The sequence below is a fragment of the Pomacea canaliculata genome, linkage group LG8 (genome assembly GCF_003073045.1).
Source record: "Pomacea canaliculata isolate SZHN2017 linkage group LG8, ASM307304v1, whole genome shotgun sequence".
Classification (NCBI taxonomy): domain Eukaryota; kingdom Metazoa; phylum Mollusca; class Gastropoda; order Architaenioglossa; family Ampullariidae; genus Pomacea; species Pomacea canaliculata.
This window is the reverse complement of record NC_037597.1, coordinates 1,265,063-1,285,311: the sequence shown is the minus strand read 5'-3', so window position 1 is coordinate 1,285,311 and position 20,249 is coordinate 1,265,063. Positions and strand designations below refer to the sequence as shown.

The window sequence follows — 20,249 nt, the reverse complement described above, 5'->3', positions numbered from 1 at the left end:
CGCTAAGTAAGTACACGTCTTCCTTTGGGACAGAGGCTGTTCTTGTATGCCAGACACAACATGTCCTGCTGATCTCGATGACTAAGGTTATCTGAAATTGGTTTTTACCTTGGAACAAAACTATTGTCATTGCTCATCCGCTTAAAGTTCTCATCCTAAATCTTCTTGTCTTTCATCACAGAGAGCGATCTGAGCTAAGCAGTCCTTTCTTGCCATGCCGAATAGTGGAAACATCTACCTGCTGGTCAGGTGAGCATCTGATTAAGATATGTACACATCATTCTATTAAACATAAGTAATCATGTGTTAACACGTGTCCCAGTGATGATAGTTTGTTCACACACATTCCTTTGAATGCAATATGGTCATTTGTATTGAAATGTCCACACAAGTTGCTGACTTCCCTCAGCCGTCCAGCTATCCAGCCAATCAGCCAGAGATGAGTTGTCAGTGTGATGATGTGTCTTACGATTGGTCTAAATAGAAGATTTGTTTGTAAGTTTTCTATGATGCACAGCCGTATACTTATCTTGTCATCTTTATCTTGTGACTGGCACTTGTTTTATTGTTTTATTTTTGTATCTGAACAAACTTCCCGAGTATAATTGTCCACAATAATCAGTAAAGTTGGTCATCGTCAGAAATCATTTTTATTATCGAGTTCCGTTTAAGAGTCAAATCATCTTTCCTGTTTCCATTTTACTCCATGTCACGAGATGATTCATACCATACTTGGAAAAATCGGTGTGTTAATCATTGTGTGGTAGAATGACTGAGATCATGTTTGTGTTTGTGCTACGATCTTGCACAAAAATGAAAGAAAAAGCCTCGTCTTTCTGGCAGCTTCAGATTCCTTTATTAAGATATTACACCCATTACAAAATAAAATAAAAACACAAAGATCATGCAAAGTGAGCTGATGTGGCAGAGTAGGATATCGGCGGTATGAGAATAATAATCATCTCTGGGATTGACACACTACAGAAATATAATACTGCTTCTGTCCATGGCTTCCCCACAGTTCTTGGTGTTGGAATGATGCGGCGTCTGATGATAGACTGGAGCTGTCTCCTCGCTGCCACACAGTACAATGTCCGATTATAAGGCTACTGGAGAGCAGGTCTACACTTCATACAAGTACTGTGAATTACTAAATGTGCCTTTTGTGCAGTACCTACTCCATACAAGTACTACCCACTCTACAAGTACTACCCACTCCACAAGTACTACCCACTCTACAAGTACTACCCACAACGACCCCATCAAACCGCTGGACATGATTTCTGCTTCTATCCTACATTCTGCCGAATGGTTTCTTCTGCCAACGGTAAAAATAATTATAGCAAAGCAAGCATCGAACCCCTCCCACCCACCCCACCCATAGACCTCTTGGTGGGTGGCAACTGTCCTTCAGTCACTGGTCAGCCACTGGTTAGTTGCATGGACACGAACTTGAGTGAGTAGTCGAAGCCTTGCCAACTTTTCCAAAAGATTCCGTCGTAGAAGCCCGTGGAGGGAACGTACTTCCCCCCGTAGTAGTAGCGGCCGTTGAGCAGTGTGTAGGCGCAGTAGTTGTACCACCACCCGGCGCCCATGTGCACGGCGCAGCTGTAGGTGTCGGGGTAGTCGTAGGTGGCGAACACCATCCCGTTATGGTAGCTGAGGTCGTCGGGTATGCTGCCGCTGAAGCCGCTCACGTGCATCTGGTAGCGATACTGCGACCCGTCCACCCGGAAGTAGGAGTACATGACGTTCTGGTTGTGTCCCGACCAGTCCTGCATGTAGATGACCAGCTTGGTGTTCCCTGCAACCGCACAAAGTTACAATTCGCCATTTTATTACAGTTCCTGGCGAAGATGGAAACGCTTAGTGTTCCATGCAAACGCCAAGACGGAAGTTGAATGTTAATCCAGCTCGTGGCGGAGAGAACTGCACGTGGGTGAGCTGCTCTCGCTAGTCGGGTGTCTTCAGGGTTACATCGGTTTATAGGAATCTTGCAATCAGTATCAGCATCACTAACCCGTGTAGGTGAGGTAGTTGATGGAGTTGAGACCGGCCCAGTAGCTACCCTGGGTCTGTCCGAAGCCCACAGTGTACACGTTGTAAGGCTGGCGGAAGTCGACGACGTTGTCCACCCGGCGCTGGATGACGTTGTAGGCCTGACCATCGACGAACTCGCAGTCGATCTGAGGACAACAAACCGGTCAACATCACGTGACATCCATAGCAGACATCTTGTAACATATACATGCGCTTCCGTTTTTAAGTCACAGAAATAATGTGTGAAGGTGGGGTGTAGTGGAATGGAACAGTGGTATAACATGGGAAGAAATAATTATATTCCTATATATATATATAGAACTTCTTCTCTTGTAAACATCGCGCATAGAGGACACAACGAGAGGGTTACGTCTGTTTGACGAGGTGTGAACTTCCAGCTGTTATCTGCATCTGCCATGGTGTCCTAGGGAAAACATGTTTTACAGAACTGCACATCTTTAAAAATAAAAATCTTTCTCTCTCTTGGCTCTAAGCGTTAGTCACACGTTACACAGCGTGACGTGGTCACGTGCCACGTGCGTCCCACTCACAAAAAACGAGGCCGAGGCGTTCATCCATAGCACGTGCGTCCCGCTAACGTTGTAGCCGGCCTTGAGCAGGTGACTGCAGTCTGCAAATGAATGTCATGCAGAATGAAATGTATGTCCAAGACTCAAACACTTTAAACACCAATCTATCGGAGACAGAAAAATACAATCAATTTAAGACGATGTCGAAATTTGTGAATCCCGGAACCTGTGAAAAGATAGGGTGGGGTGGGATTTTTTCCTCGTCATGTATGAAAGGTCCTTCAGACGGAAATTTTCTTAGGTTAGTATTCTTTCATTTGAAAACCAGGTCAGCATTTCAATGGAAACATCAGTGACTTCTGAGTCAGGATATCTGTCCCGTTATTTTTAAACCCTCGTTAAACAATATTACCCTTGCGCATTTCTATCGCTTTATTTATTTATTTTTTTAATCACTTAGGAAAAATGGTGGGGAGGTGACCCTCATTGACACATGGACTTTTAGTGTCTCTCGGTTATGTCTACTTTTGACTTCATAGCAACACATGTTGTATTCACTCTCTAGGTACGTCTGTAGACTGGCTGCATGGCGGATAGGAGAAGACTTGGTGATGGATGAACACGAGAAAGATTCTCCACCACAGCTTAATGTTTAACATGAACTCTATACACTGTACATTGGTCGTGTCTCAAGTGAAAAGGCTTGCTGAAGCGATCCCTCCCTTTGTATTTTATCGCCCAACGACGCAGCGATAACGTGGAGAACGACACGGTGTTGATGTTTGAGTGTGTCATGACCAGGGGTGGGGTGGGGACCACCCAAGGCCCCGCACTCACATGAGTGTTCTATTTGCCCAAGGCCCCACATCCCCCTGGCACCGTCTGTGTCATGACAGTGATGTCAGGCGACCGGACACCCGGGACAGGAGTTCCGTGTGTTGACCTGGAGGTCACGCAGACAACACGGACGTTGATGGCGAGGGCCTGTGACCGACTGCCAGTCGTGATTACCATCCGTGTACAGGACACCAAACGCTCTTCTCTCGTCGTTACTGCCTCTCATCGCGTAAACTTAAACCGTTGAAAATCCTGCGGTTTATTCTGTTGATGCCAAAGTTTTTAGGTTTATGCTTTTATTGTAGGCACAGATGATATTCTAATTCAAATATAAATAAATTTAAACGTTATCTAAGCCATTAGAATTGCTGGGATAAAAGGGATATTTTAGAAACATAATATTCCTCCACTAGTTTGCAATATAAGTTATGCATTCAATGCAAGATTTCTTTTACTTTCCAAGTCTGGATTCAGCTTGGTGAAAGTTGTCAACACCTTTGTGTAAACAGTAAATAAAAGATGGCTCGCTGGATGCCTGCTACATCTGACATGTTGTAGCCACTCTGCTGTTACCCCCATACTCAGTCGGCAGCCACCTCACCTTTGTACTTGACGGGGTCGTGCAAGTTCAGGATTTTCCCTCCCGGTGTGACGACAGCGTGCACTGCAGCGCCCCACACCACCATCAGCATCAGCACTACAGCCGTCGTCCTCGGTGTCGGTCGATGAGTCGCCATGACAACGTGAGTTACTGCACTGCTGCACTCACCACCTCTCTGGTATGAGTGAGTATGTATGGTGAGACCACGAGTTATATAACTGTGTGTATGTGTGGTGAGACCTGCTGGTTGTGTCGCAATTTCCGTTGGGTCACGTGGTCATGTGAGCTCCGCCGTTACACTCGCTATAAACAGTGGGGAGGGGTGCAAGTGGGAAGGGGTCCGTCACAATCGAGGGTGAGAGGTTGCACAATGGTCAGCCTGCTATCTGTGCACACAGTCACCCAGAGCTCTGGGGCCGTGGTTATGAAGCAAGAATAAGTCCTGTCCCCAGAGCAAACAAGGGAACTCAAGGAGAAGCGCCCTGTTTCCGAGGTTACAAAGCGATGTTCACAGCCGGCGAACACTACTTCACATTTGTTTGCCCTGCAACACCTGTGGCACTGCTGTATAATTACCTCTTCGGGGGTAAAACAACACCTGCGGGGTCTGGACACGGTTCAAAAACTACGGAAACAAGACTTTTCTTAGAGTTCCCTCTGTTGACATCCGGGTATCGACTTGATGACTACGGCCCCTGGTGACGTCAGGGTGTGTACCGGTGGTGGCTGATGGCCGGGTGCTAGTCCGGGTGAGAGGTCACTATGTCACGAGCCAGGTGACGATGGTATTCTTGTATCAGCAACCTTTGGATGGGACAAGGAAGAATAAACACGAGAACGAGAAGTAAAACCTGGAGTGACGTCCCTTGGCCTAGCTGCTGTTGGGGAGGCGGCTCTCCGCAATTTTTGTATTTTTATTAGTTTATTGTGTTTTTGGTCTCCATTGTGAAGGCCATTGCTTTTTTCCTTGCGTCGTTTCCGTGCAGGGTTGTTTGACTTTTGTTTTCTTCTGCGACTTTCGGATTCTTCGTCGACTTACGGTCTTGTCTGCCTAACGGTTTCTTCTGAAAATGTTGAAGATCACACAGTCAGTCCTTTGCTTTAAGGCCCAACAAGTCCTGTGGGGAAAAAAATTAGGTCTTACAACTACAAGATAGGGTTAATTTTTATATCAACTAGTCTGCCATTGAATGGAAGCTCAGAAAATGGTTTTGCTGCACATGTCACTCTATCGGTTGCCATGGAAACGATCGGAAATGGCGTAATGTTCATAGATTGAAGAGTGACAAGAGGCTAAAGACAGACAAAAGTAATGTCAGACAAATCAGTAACAAAGTATTGTGCTTGCTCACAATCTCGGCTGTGTTTCTCCACGAGCAGGTGGGGCAAACGCTATACAAGGCTCTTTTTTTTTTTAAGAAGAAACAGAGAGAAAGAGAAGGTGTTATGAGAAGGATAAAGTGGGTCTGTGGTATATTTTATTCATCATATCCACGGAATGTATAGGTGGACTGATGACTATTGTGCCGAGACCAACGCTTAGCCTCTTGCGAAGTTCTCTGCTGTTAGTCTCGGCGAGCAATCCACCACCAGACTTCCGGAAGAGCAGCGCGAAGTTGGACTTTAACGAAACTTCGATGTCCACGATATAATTACCGTACATTTATGCTTTACTTCACTATAAACCAAACCCTTGCCTATTGAGACCACGAAATTATTTGCTTTATTAGTCAGAAATCCTCGCAGTGAGGCTTGTACAAAGAAACTGTCGTGGCGTGAGTTGAAGAAGACTTCAGTATCTTCAGTAGATGGAAAACAAAAGACCGTGGGCAAGTAAACAGTCCGGCTCAATCCCGAGGATGCCATTAAAAACGTATATCAACACAATGTCATTATAATCACAACAAATCAAAACAGAACTACGGAGACCTGTTCCCCTCAAGCGAAGGGACACTGAGTGTACATTTCTAAAAGGTGACATAGTCAGTCACAATGTCATGTATCGCCAGTGTATACGGAAGTCAGGGTGGCATGAGACTTCAGCAAGTGGCAAGAGGCTATGATATAAATAATCAGCGATATTACTGGGAACATCTCCAGTACAATCCAATTGGAAGTGAACACTGAGCATCAGTTCCAGACCGTTACATGCTTGTTGGTCCTACTCCCTTCTCTGACGCTCACATGGTCTCTACCCAAGCTCACTTCCGGTTGATGCTTTGTTGACTGTTGACAACGTCCGTGCTCCTGCAGTTGCGACAGTTACAGGACCTTCACACGTGCGATGGTCGCTTGCCCCGTTGTCCTTATTTTCGAAACCATCCGATCTTTTTTACCATATACAGCTGCTGTTGCAGATAAACATCCGTGACTTGTAATGTCCTGTTGACTGGGAGCGAGTACAGGATATCCATAGATAACAATGTCATATGTTCCTGAGCTTAACGGATTTCTCACTCTCGGGGAAGTTGTGTGACCTCAGCGACCTTTTTAACAAATTAGCTGAAATTGGGGCTGGGGGGATTCCAGACAACTGAGCAACGAATTAAGGCAAACATGTCCGCCAACAGTTAACTCTAGGGACAGTCAACAGTTTTTCTCTAGAGGAAAGGAGCAACCTAAAAGAAAAGTAGTTGGACAAATAATATATGCTTTCTGAAATAAAACTTAATCCCATTTTATCCTGATCACAACGGCATAATCGACATCAATGAACACGAAAACTAGAAATACAGCCTTCACAAAACAGCAATGTTTGACTTTCTAATCGGCATGTTATTGGTGTGCAGTCACACTACTGATGTAGTTCACCTGCCCAGTGGATATCTGCCAGCTCTCCTCAATAGTTCCGGCTGTTTGTCCAACTCCAGACTAATTCACATTTTTCGGGAAATGAAAAAGGCGAGCAGCTTGTGTCCGCCATGACCAAAGCAAAAGTGTGTTAATGTGGGTGCGCCGTGCTGATATCAGTTGAAAACTCATACAGCATACTGAGCCCCAGCAAATAGTTCAAGGCTGTGGGGAGTGTTCAAATGTCATTTTAAAGAGTAGCTAAATCACAACCATCCACTGCCAGATAAGGCCATCAGACATCCTTGACAAGTCTGAGAAAACAGAATTTCCTTTCTACTCTCAGTTGTTGAAACAGCTCCCGGCACTAATCAGCTTTTGTAACATGAGGTATAACCAAAGATAACCCCTCCTTTTGGCTTAAATTAATGTTAATTATGATAATGATAATCATATAAAGTACTTTTTTTCAAGTGGTAGTTAGCTCAATGTCTTTGAGAAAACAGAACAGCAAATATAGTAGCACGGTCTGCAAACTACAAAATCAAAGGAGGGGGTGGTGGTCGGGAGGTGGAAGAGATGAAAGAGGGAGGGGGCACAGCTATTGGAGGTTTTCATAAAAAAAGGAAGACTTGAAGCAATAGTAACAAGGCACTACTCAAAGGTGCCAGTAGTATAAATAATGAACATGAGAAGAATAACTAAATTTAAATTCAGACGACTAGCAACGTGCCAACAGACTAAGAAACCCAGTCATGTGGGACTCGTTTTCTTATGTAAAAGCATTGAATATTCTTTAGCATTTGAATATATTTGCATTCAACATTTTATTTTTGGAATGTAAATGGCCATGATTCAGTCTGATACAGGAAGCTGAAACCTTCCTCTTCCAGTAATGTGGCGGCACAGTAATGTTGATAATGATAGTGACACCGTTAGTCATGACAGCTAGGAAACCAGACATCCTAACATGAGCTGAGAAGGGAACTGGTTATTTCGTCCCAGTCACATCTCCCCACAGCCTCAGTTAATTCGTCCCAAGACCTTAAAGTTAGATCGCCCCAGGCCCAATCAGAGATGTCTCTACATGTAATAATAATAGGCACCAAAAAAGTCAGTGAAATGACAAAATCTTAAAAGATTGTTTAAAGATAAAAATCATGTTCGCCATCATAAGATAGTTCTATGCATGCGTCTTGCCAAGCGACCATTTTTATTTAAATGGTAGCTAAACTTCTTCGCATGGTTGTTTAAAATAGGCAGCTGAGCTTGCACATCTATATTTTTCAAACAACGTATGGCTCTTTTGGTAATATTTTATGTTCATAGCTACTTGTGTAATTGGTGGTCAATTAATCTTTTGTGCTTGGCATACAATTTGACTTTTCGGTCTTGGGACGAATTTTATACATTTACTTCAGGTCCATAGGATAACACAAGATGTTCATAACAAAAGACTTTGAAGATGCCATGTTTATTCTTGTGGTTTAGGTGTAACAACTGCTAAAAAAGTGTTTGGACTAAGCCACACACAAAAAAAATTCACATTACATGAACATCAAAATAACCAGACCCAAAAAAAAAAAAAAAATAAAGTCATCTTGTACCTGTGGATGTGCATAAAACCAGGAACCAAATATCTTGTACAAATCTCTTACAGATAAGATTGCTAAAAGCTGCTACTACTATAGTGCATGGAATCATCTGCCTAAAAATACCAAAATTGTATAAAAATGTGTATATTATTTTAAGACAATAGATTTTTTTAATTCCTGAATTCAGAAATAGTTTGCCTTTTATACAGACAAAATGCGAGATTTTTTGGTAAACAATGATTCAAGAAATACTAATAATGGGAGTAAAACGTAAAATCATTAAATAAATAAGCTATAATTGTCTCATCTGACTTTGAAAGGGTCACTAACAGTTTTTAAAAGTTACTTAGTCTTTTTAACCAGGTTTTTTTTTAACAACCACAACCATTTCCTTGGCTATTATTTAAGGCACCTAGAGGTCTAGGAGTCAGAACTGAGGGGCTAGGAATGCAAAAAGTTTTCTACTGGCAATAAAAGCTCTCTTGCAAGCATGAACCATGCAGAAAGGAGTTCTCACAAATTAAAAACTAATCAGCAACTTCTGGTCTTGAAATTCTCATTTGTTTCATAACTTTCAAATCTGTATGCATCAAAAAAAACAAAAACATGCTTTTGTGAAACTGGTTTTGGATCCACAATGCCACTTTCTCATTAGTCCCACTTTCTTCTGTGCATGTGAAACACAAAGCCCAGGGTGACTACCACACAGAACAACAGACATCTCTCATTTTCATTTTGTTGATTCGCTCTCACTCTTGTTGCTCCAAAACCTTGGCAGAAGTCTCAGCAACCCTCATCATGGTTTATCTGACCCCATACAGTATGCACATCTAATTTTTGCCTGTGGTTAATGTCCTGCATTTTCACACTTGACAAGTAAACTTGGATCTGTATATATATATATCTATATTGTCATTTTATAATATATATACACAACGGAAAAGTAATTTTTAAGCAACTACAACTGACTAGAAGCAGGGATATTTTACAAGGCCAAATTCCAAAATATATGCAACTTAATATGCGGAAGTATCCAAACAATTGGTATCTTGTTTAGTTTATATCAGCAACTGAAATGTGTTTGCTAAAAATACACTCTGTATATCACTTGCTACACCTAGCAATATAAAACAATTGTTATACAAAGTCATCTTGAATTCTACACTCTATTCATAAAACATCAAGCCAGCAGTTAAGATTTTCATATACAAAATTTGTTAAACATTTCATTAAAGATTATTTTGCATGTTAACCACACACTTTGCTCCTTCACAACCACAGTGAGCGTTTTACTATAAATTACTTCCATTAAGAAGCTAAATATTAAACCAATCACATATTTTGTTGGCAATGGCTCAGTTGGTCAAGAGCCATGTTCAAGACGGTGGTTACTCAATTTGACATGGATCTATATTCCAACAGCCGACAATGACAACAGTAATATTTAATGTCTAATATATATACTAATAAAATATGTCATTGCTTAGCACTTTGATCATGTGTACTTGTTTTTTTATTTCTGCCTCATAACCAACTTGCATGACAGGAGCTCTATGTTCCATGATTACCATCTTTCCTTTGAATTTAGGACAAGAAAAATTTAAAATTACTTCTCTTGCAAATCACATCATTTAAATATTTTTTTAAAAGGCTCTTCAAAACCGTGTGTCAGTGATGGTTGTCTTTATCATAAGTTAATAGGTAAAAATATTTGAACACATTGTACTTCCTGCCATCACTTCTGTTCTAAACGTTCAATTGCATTGCTTTTCATTTACCCACAAACATAGAATCCTTGCTACAGGCTACTCTTCAAAACACTGCATCTTCTGGAAGACTGTCATGAAAAAATTCCATCCTCTTCAAACTCTTCTTCAGAATCATTATCTCCTTCATCATATGTGGTAGGCAGAGGATGGGAGGTCATCAACATGCCCTTGTCATACAGAGTTGTGGCAATCTCTACCTGTTGAAACAAAAAATAATGCTCATGACATTCCAAAATTTCACAATTTTGAAGAAAAGAAATGATTTTTTGACTTTTAAAATTGCACTTACCTACAATATAAAATCAGCTAAAAAATATTTCAAACACAAGAATACCTTTATTCACAAATTCAAACAAATGGCTAAAAACAAGTCTGTTGCATTGAACTTGCCTTGTCTGTTACTGAGGCCAATGGCAGACTATCAATGGTGATGTATTCTGGGTATGCATCAATTAGGCACTCTACTGCAGGTGCACTCTGAAGTGGAAAGCAAACATTATTTCATCCAAGTAAGCAAAGCATAGTTGTAAAACATTACAGTTGACTCACCACCTTAAGTGTATGGACATTAAAATCACTCAATTTGCTGATAAGTGAAAAAATATTTTTTAAATTTCTTTTGAAATGTTTTACTATCATCAGGCTTGCTGTGCACAATTACTGTGATCTGCAATATCATCGGGATTTTTTTTTTTTTACCAAATACAAAACCCATAAACTTTTCAAGCATGAGAATGGTCAAAGTTCACAGTGAATTCTAGAAGAAACTAGCCAAAAGTGGTCTACAAATCAAATACTAATCTAACATTTGGTTGGATGCTTCCCCATCTTACTAAACATTATCATGGAATTTTTTTTTAAAATATGGCACAAGTAAATGTGTGCGCCAGTTGACCTGCACACAAGCATGTCTGTAGGATGCAGTGAATTTAAGCTTTAAGCTACAGATGGATGGCAATTCGCTCATGTTAAAAGTGGCTCCTACAGACAAACAAAGGCATGGCTACCTCTGATGATATGACAATGTATCGTGGGGTATCTTCACGAGTTCGGCTGTTCTCCAAACTATGATAAATTCGGACTTCATCCTCCTCAGATACAATTCTGTTAAGGGAAAAAAACGCCGAAACACATGGCTGTGAAAATGTAGTTGGAGAAATAGTTCTTAACCTATGACATAACTCTAATAATAACTAAAGAACAGAGGAAGTAAAATAGTTACTAAAGCCTTTTACAACTGAATGTTTATTTCATTTCTTAGAGTAGCAGCTATTATCATGAGCATGCTATGTCTTAATTAGCCAAATTGTGTGCTGGTGACATAATTCCTTTGCTAGTCCCCAGTTCATTCCTAATAATCTTTAGACTCAGAAGTAGAAGCCAGTCAAGTTTGAATCCCGATATGCAAGATCAAAAGCAGCATAAATTCAGTGTAGGACTTCTCACTCCATAATGCTCCACCTGCATCATACCTGAGGATGTTGCCGCGGATGAGGCGAATCTCTGTGTCAGGCTCCAGCTCCACCACCCCTCTCACCTGTCCTTCCTGTGTACTCCAGTACTCCCCTGCACCATGTACACTGCAAGCTTTCTCTTCTGTTCAAAACAAATTACTAGAAAATCACCTTATTTTTTCCTGCCATACAAGAAACAATCTTTTTCTTCATATGGGTTTGTAGTAATGCATACAGCCATGCTAAGAATGTAGCAATGTAAATACGCCTGTCAGAAACAGTGTCTCTGGGTCTGTGATGTTCTCTCAAATGCAGTCTGCACAAATTTTTATAGTTTAACAAAATGCTACACAAATAGTATGATCCAAAAAGAGGAGGAACAAAGCATACTCAATGATGTGTCCTAAAAGTATTCACAAACGCAAAAAGAAAAGTAACAGGGACAAATTGGTACAAAAAAATCACAAAAGGCTTACGCTCTGAAATTGCTGGTGGCAGAGCACTGATCAAGGAAGCCTTGCTCAGCTGGTCACATGCTGCATCCACAGGAAGATGCTTCACGATGGACTTCACAAGCTCCTCCACTGTCTTGATAAACTGCTTTCTATCTGCACTATCCTGTTTGAAAGAAAAATTTGTGTAATACAAATGACATGTTTAGAAGGTGACTTCGCTACTGACAAAGTACAAAGGTTATCTAAAAGGAAAACTGCTGGACATTTCAGCAACAAACAAGGCCTTCAATCATCTCAAGACCTGAGCATTATGGAAAAGAGTGTTGTAAATCAGAGCATCATGAATTAGGTCTTTCTCAAATATTATTACATAATTAATATGTATGACTGGCATGCAAAATTGTGCACTTACATACACAAGCCAACATCTATAGGCACAGACGCATGTAGGTGTGTGCCTGTATATGAGTACAAACCTTTTCACTGTGTGCAATGCCCATATAGCGATTGTAATCTCTTGGAAGACCTCTTCTAAATTCCACATTCTCTTCAATAGCTAGCTGTACAGCCTGGGGCACCAACTGTGAAATAACAAAATGCTTGAGGATTTCAAAGGGACATTTTTGCAAGAAAAAAACTTGACTAATTAAATTTTCCTTCTAATAAAAATGATAGTCCATCTTCTAACCCTTTTTTTTTCACTTTTTTTCGATATTTACCAAATAACCTATTAGGAGCTTAGGGGCTACAACTGCTAATTAAATAATTTCTTTATGAGAGTGGGGTTACCAGCCCCAGTGAACTCGGGTGTTTCCACCCTACATTTCTATAATAAGCACTACAAAAGAGTTTAGCAATCTTATTGTCCTTTCCCTTTGCAGTAGAAGCGAAGGGTGAACAAATTACACAGGTAGAACACACCAAAGTCCGATTTAGAATGCAACACAACAGGGGTTGTGTCAGTGTCACATTCCGATGGAATGGTAGGCTAGCCACCTCCACCTGCTGAAGATGACAACTGTTCATAAGCATCCTTAATGATTGTGATAGAGAAGGACAAGTGTTTTAGGTCTGGTCAAAGAGGGAGGAAAAGCTGGGTCAATCCTGAGACCTGCACAAATAAAGCCTCTAAGCCCTCATTCGGTCTTGCAGATGCACTGGGTTATTGCATCCAGAAGAATGCTCAGGGTAACATGAAGCAGCTAATTCTTTATCAAAAACAGCAGGTCACCAAGTGCACAAATCCCTCATCTCAAACTTGCAGGACGAATCTATCACAAATGAGGCAAATCTCTGTGTCAGGCTTCATTTCATTTTGTGTACATACAACAAACAAACGAATGAGTCACTACACTGAAAAGTAATTTCTGCATTCAGTGATCAAAGGGATGAGGTTAAATCAGTAAATGGTAGAATTGACCAGTTGCCCTAAAAAAAAAATACATTCCCAGATGAATGAATCCTGAGAAGGATGCAAGTCAGACATTGATGTTTACCAATCAACCCAGATCCTTTGGCTAAGCAGCCCTGGGCGAAATCGGTTGGGTTCACCGGGGCCTGTACCCCTGGTGTGCAGGGACAATAATTTGTTTGGTTACAGATCAGTTGTAGCCCCCAAATCTCATAATAGTTGGGTCATCTGGAGGATGCTAAGATAAATAAGGAATGTCAGTTACAAAAAACCTGTTCAATCAGCACAAAGTTTAGATGACAGATATGTAACAAACATCAAGAGCAAGGAAGCTACCTGTTCAAGCAGGTCTCCCCAGGTGTTGCGCTGATAACAAGAGAACGTGATGTGCAGAGAGTGCTCATCTTCACTGGCTGATGCCTGGCGCCATGCAATAAGCAAAATATTTTTGATTATCAATCAGATAATTACATGTGCATAATTTTTAGGCGGTCTGCATAATTCTTTTAGAAAAGTACATAATCACTTAGGCTAAGCAGAACATTTTTGAATTTAATTATTTTTTGGTAGATACAAATATTCATAGGATTTGTCTAGCTCAGTGTGATAAGAAAAACATTAAAAATGTTAACTGTTGAAGATATTGTCCTACCTGGTGGATGGTGCCTCTGGGGAAGTACAGAAGGTCTCCAGCCTCTAGGACCACGTTCAGTATGGGATTAGCCATTTCATTCTGGGAAAAGTTTCCTGCAAATGTATGCTTTAGCTACACTGAGATTTTCAAAACTGGTAGCAAAGGATATTGTCAGCCATTTAGTATTCTGTTGGACACCTGTTAAGCATTTTAGTGGGTCAGTAATGTATTCTAAGGTACCTTTCCATCAGATGCTTTCAGTATCAGAATGCGCATATTCACTATTGACATCATCACAGTTACTTTATTTCCATCTGTACTTATTATCATGCCATGTATGCATGTTAATCAACACTTATTTTAAAAGTATTATTTTTTTTAACTTACCACTTGAAAATCTTGGCAAGGTTTCTGCATCAGATCTGTGTAAAGTGTGCAAATAGCAATCAGAAACAGATGGGGAGAGGCGAAAAAACTTGATATACAGATATCTACTCGGCATTATGTGGTTTGACAAGACTGCAGAATGATCAGGTAAGGTCAAAACTGAGTTCACAGCACAATGTTCGAAAGGAAAAAAAGATGAAGGGGTGGAGGGAGAGAAGTGACAGATACCATCTAAGGGCAGACAAACATTAAGAACTTCAAACTGTGAGAGAACTTTCCAGCCAAAATCATAGTAACATCAAAACCAGCAAGACTTTTATATCCACTACAAGACATATCTCAGACCTGAAAAGTCTGAATAAAAATTACACAGACATGGAATGTTTATTTAAGTATAATTATTAACTATTATTATTAGGTAATAGTAACCTGGGGTTGTATAGTTTCCAGTGCTTTTTCCCCTCTAGCTGTATCACAAAAGCTTCAATATCATCATAGTGAGGAGCAAAGCCTTGAGTTCCAGGAGGAGTAAGATAGCTAAAACCAAATAAAAACTTAAACACATTAATTAATGCTTTTCTTAGGAAAACAAGTATTTAATACACACACGTTAATTAAAAAAAAAAAAAGCAAAAATCAACTAAATTACAGGTGTTTATGTCAATGTCTCTCGCTCACAACCACACACAATTTACAGGAAAATGAAAGAACAGAACGAGGACACCATATGATGAAATTCATAATTCCATTAGTTTGCTAAATTCCTGAGTTATTAACTGCTATTAACCAAAGGATTTGCTTTGCAGCTGAGGTTTGAAGGGTTATAGATAGGCCTATTGAAAGTGCTGTGAACTAACTCACACATTTGCTCCAACACTGCAGTTAAAGTAGTCCTGAAGAACTGATAAGATTTTCCAGACATTGCGGCTGTAGGTTTGTGGGTTCAAAAGTCGAACAGAACATCCTCTCTGTCATCAAGCATATTAAAATACCAAACACCAATATGCTTACAAAACATCAAAAACTATGTTAACATCTCTGCAACTGCATAATCTGACATAATGCTCAAAAATACTGTTAGCTCAAAACCGAGAATAGAGAAAAATGAGACTGGGAGGAGGGGAAGTGTTCATACCAATATGAGAATGGAGCCTTACACTTAGTGACCAGTCTTCTATTTTCTCACAATAAGCTTTTTACTAACCACATATAAAGGGAAAAAAAACTAAGGATTGTAAAAAAAAGATGTCACACCTGATAGAAGTCCCACACAACAGGAGCATAGGCTCTTCCATCTGGATTGTGAGTTTCTCGTTTGTCATCTCTATAGGATGTAATATCTAAATTTACTCCAAAATGGATGTTTTCCTGCAAAACCATAAACAAAATTCCAGTATGTGCTCCAGTCAACGTCATACAATTTCTTCACACTGGATATTTAAAGAAATCTATAGAGAAATCACATAATACCTCATGTGTTCTACTATTAGGTCAAGCAGCTTTTGAACTGAATTAAACACTGCCATAATATGATCACAGAGTCTTGGCGCACTTTTGCAAATGTAACACTGGTGCAATGTTTAGCAATGGTCACTAACATGAAGATTGGTATTGCTGGAATCATAAATAATCACAGAGCCAGCTTCACAGTGGCATTGGTACAAAAGTCCCCACACCCCTGCAGTCTCATATATGATATTCATGGCCCTGCAAAGCTGGTGTATAATTTCACTGCAATACTACTGTGGATGCTTACCTGTCGAAGAATTCGATCTAACTCTTTTGTACTGAACCATGCGCTGTTGTAGTCTGGCGTGTGGCGTTTTACTAACAATGGTTTCTTTTCCCACAGTTCCCTGTTGATAAACGAAAAAAAAAATGCCAGATGATTTAATAAAATATAAAATCTTTACAAATTTTTGTAAAAATGTGCTTAAAGGTCTTTATAAACTATGTGGTTACAGATCTTTATAAACCACGTGATTTTTAGATTTAAGAAAATGAAAACAAGCCCTACTCCTGTATATTTTGTATAGATACTCACATAGGTTTAAGTATGATACTTTCCTGTGTTAGACATTTCTTTAATTTGCAATACAGAAGGATTGTTGTGGAATCCACTGAAAGTATACAGGAGATTCTGTATCACAAACGCCATCAGTAACTTATAAGCTATTGAAAAATTCCATTAACCTGAAAAATCTGTCCGGTGTTACTGGGTGAATCAGGCACTCAAACATTCGGGTTGCCTCAGCATTGCTGTCAAACACATTTGGCATCCTCTTTGGCCGACACGCAGGCTGTTCTTTTGATGTTGGAAAATTTCTTGTATCACCCTGAGTAATCATTATTTTGGTGGTACATGTATTAATATAATTTAGTCTTCATGTCTTAGAACTGGCCCAATTATTGGGGTTTTTTTTAAAATAGAAAGTAAGGTTTATACAGTTTTTAATTTGTAAACTATTTTTTCATAAGAAACTATTTTACGGTATACAGAGTTCATGCATTCTTATCTAAACTACAATCCAAATTTTGTTTCTCTACTTTTAATGTCATTCTACACACATCCTAAACTCACTAAACCTTTTAAAGTGAAGACCGGCGTAAGACAGGGTTGCATATTATCACCAACAATCTTCCTGATGGTCATAGACTGGATTATGTGCAAGGCAACCCAAGACGACAACACCAGTATCCAGTGAACCTTCACCAAACAGCTAGAGGACCTGGACTTTGCAGATGACATTAGTCTCCTATCTCATCAGCAACAACATGTACAAACCACACTGAGTAAGCTAGCAGAGGAAGCAGACAAGACTGGCTTAAAGGTCAACAGAAAGAAGACCAAAGTGATGAGAATAACAAGCAGGAACTCCCAATCGAGCTTCAAGGAGAGAACATCCTTGAAACAGACCGCTTCACGTATCTAGGAAGCATTGTCAACAAGGATCATGGAGCGGATGATGACATCAAAAGCCGAATCAACAAGGCCAGACATGCTTTCAACAGCCTACGCCCCATCTTGAACTCCCGAGCATTATGCTTCCACAATAAGACCTGCATCTTCAACATCAATGTAAATGCAGTCCTACTGTATGGTTCTGAACCCTGGAGAGTGGCAAACGCCATCAACAACAAGCTCCAGACTTTTACCAACCAATGCCTATGCCATAATCTGGGAGTAAGATGGCCTGAAAAGATCTCCAGCAGCAGCCTGTGGAAAAGAACTAACCAGAATGCCGCTAGCCAAGACATCAAAAAGCACAAATGGGGCTGGATAGGACACACCCTGCTCAAAGCAGCTGACACCATTGCCAGGCAGACACTTGACTGGAACCTCAGGGGAAGAGGAGAGTTGAGAGACCAAAGCAGACTTGGAAAAATACTTATACAGTAGAAAGTGAGGCAAAGGACACTGGAACCACATGGGCCCAACTGAACGAGGGGCTGCCCTATATAGGGTCCACAGGCGAGGTGTTGTTGTGGCCCTATGCTCCTCAAAGGAGCAAAAAGGAATAAACTAAAACATCCCATCCTCTTCATGCTGTTGGCATCATCCCGACCAAAAAGAATATAATAATAATTGTTGACATTCAACATAAAGTACAAGGAAATGAGTTTCTAACATCCGTGCTTACCTCATTGTTTGGTACTTTTTCCATATCCAGGTAACTGGACCCTGATGATCTTCTCTTAATCTTGGGCTTCGCTGCATCTCCACCTTCCAATGCCTGTGCAAGTCCAGAACTTTTCTGGCTCTTAGGTCTCCCAACAATTTCTAATGAACTTTCAAAATCTCTAGTCACTCTCATTTTTTTGCTAATGGAGACATCATCTGTCACGTGACAATAAGATTTTCCTCCAGGTGACTTCCTTCTTTTACCAGACAATGAAAGATTGTCTCCCTTAGGACTCTTGCTAAGACCATTAGCATTCTGCGTAGGGACTTTAGGACTTTTTACTGCCTTGACAATCTTTTCTGAATTAGCTTCTGCAGTAGTTTTTAACAGACCAGGTAAACTCATATTGCCTCTCTCTTCTGCAGTTGATACCTTTTTAATGACAGGGCTCATGGATTTTCTTGCTGATCCAACAACAGCATCATGAGAAATAACTTTCTTGGGCTGAATAAGTGTAGATGTTTGTCGGACAGGAATTTTAGGTTTCCGCTGATAATCTACCGGAGGCTTTAAGACTTGTTTCCCTAAGTAGAAAAAAAATAGTTTAACAGGTTGAAGAAATACAGAAGATACATTCAAAATATTGTTATCCATTTCATATATATATATAAAAATAAAATGAATAACCAACAATCTACTTTAATTAGCAAATATTACTTCAAAAGAAGAGGCACAGAAAGCTCGAAAGGGGAATAAAAGCACTTTTGTTTTACCTTGCATGCTGCTGGCAAGTGTCAAGGACACAGAGTCTTTTTCTTTAGGTGTTTGAGGCCGAGACTTATGTCCTGAGCCTCGTACGCTGTTTCGCAATGCCTTCTAAAAAATTAAGATAAAAAATGCAGTTTTTGTTTGTGAAAAGACATGCAGACTCCTACCTTAAAAATAAGCTCGTGTTAAAAATCAAAGAACATGTTTCTGTATGCACTCTTGCAAAAACAATATCCCGCCACCCTCTTTCTCTCACACACACAGATACATCCTAAGTACCAAGCCATTTAACAATTAGACCATGCATGAGTCAACTAAAACTGCAACCAATTCCACCACCAATGAGAGAGGCTGGTCATCACAAAAGTCACATTTAAAAAAATCTAAAGCCTCAAGAAAAAATTCAGGTCACACACATTCTCACAACAGTGTGACACTTTTTTAGTTTGATTTCTTGCATGCACCTGCACATTTACACAAATATCCTGAAAATTTCCTCTATGATGTGAATGTTTTGGTGGCCTCTCACCAATAGTTTCTTTCGCTTGCCCATTGTGGGTGTGCTTTCAGCTCGCTTTATTTTAACACCATCCTCAATGGAAAGTGCTGGACTTGCAGAAGGTTTACCCTGTTAACAATATAATGGAAAGACATAAAACACTAAGGAAAAAAGTACTATGCTAGAAAACTGTTTCCCATTTTTTTTTCCTTCGAGGGCCGGTCATTTCACCCCAGAGCAAAAGTCAATTTGTCCCAGCTATGCCCATTTCATCCCAGGTAGGCCTATTTCGTCCCAAGATTAAAATGTCAAATCGTCCTAAGACCAAAAGATGAATGGATCACCTGTGTGTTTGTGTGGATTCGTCTTTAAACGTTCAACTGACGAGGTAATCTCTTCTAATTTTTTTTTTTCTATTACTACATCGATCGTTACGATAAAAAATATGGTGCACATTACTGTTAATTGTGCACTGAATAAGAGAGGACTGCATTAGCTGAAGCAGTACTTCTGAAAAATATCAGCAAGCTATATTCTTTGCAATTATTATAAAACCACGGTAAACAGTAAAGTGGTTGTGATTTTTTTTTTTTTTTTTAATATACAAACCACGTGAAAATTTTACCTTCTTCTCGGCGCTTGATTTGCTCGCAAAGACAGCAAATGCGGACATGCGCTTCATGATAGAAGGAAGAACAATTTCACTTCTCAACAGACCCAGTTACAATATTTTGTTGCAAGCGGTTAAGCCTCACTACATCTATTCATCAGCGAAATTTCAAAGGTGTATTTAGACAATTCAAAATCTGGCGCTGTCCCCACAATACAGGACCTACACGCGCCAGACGACTGCTTC

General features: G+C 40.1%; 2 protein-coding genes across 2 annotated transcripts; both read right to left on the bottom strand.

Annotated features, from left to right (window-relative positions):
* Positions 1 to 833: 833 nt before the first annotated feature.
* On the bottom strand, positions 834 to 4,231 carry LOC112569769 (angiopoietin-related protein 1-like). The gene is made up of 4 exons (XM_025247665.1): positions 4,009 to 4,231; positions 2,592 to 2,671; positions 2,021 to 2,186; positions 834 to 1,804 (listed from the first exon to the last, which is right to left on the bottom strand). The coding sequence occupies exons 1-4, from the start codon at positions 4,142 to 4,144 to the stop codon at positions 1,422 to 1,424; spliced, it is 765 nt and encodes a 254-aa protein (XP_025103450.1). The 5' UTR covers positions 4,145 to 4,231; the 3' UTR covers positions 834 to 1,421.
* A 4,014-nt stretch (positions 4,232 to 8,245) lies between these two features.
* LOC112569766 (ribosomal oxygenase 1-like) lies at positions 8,246 to 20,245 on the bottom strand. The gene is made up of 18 exons (XM_025247660.1): positions 20,019 to 20,245; positions 19,424 to 19,522; positions 18,900 to 19,002; positions 18,145 to 18,710; positions 16,697 to 16,839; positions 16,260 to 16,359; positions 15,758 to 15,871; positions 15,365 to 15,471; positions 14,933 to 15,040; positions 14,504 to 14,538; positions 14,135 to 14,229; positions 13,819 to 13,902; positions 12,548 to 12,652; positions 12,093 to 12,234; positions 11,635 to 11,758; positions 11,170 to 11,266; positions 10,553 to 10,639; positions 8,246 to 10,359 (listed from the first exon to the last, which is right to left on the bottom strand). Exons 1-18 carry the CDS (start codon positions 20,073 to 20,075, stop codon positions 10,234 to 10,236), a joined length of 2,292 nt encoding a protein of 763 aa, XP_025103445.1. The 5' UTR covers positions 20,076 to 20,245; the 3' UTR covers positions 8,246 to 10,233.
* Between the last annotated feature and the right edge of the window lie 4 nt (positions 20,246 to 20,249).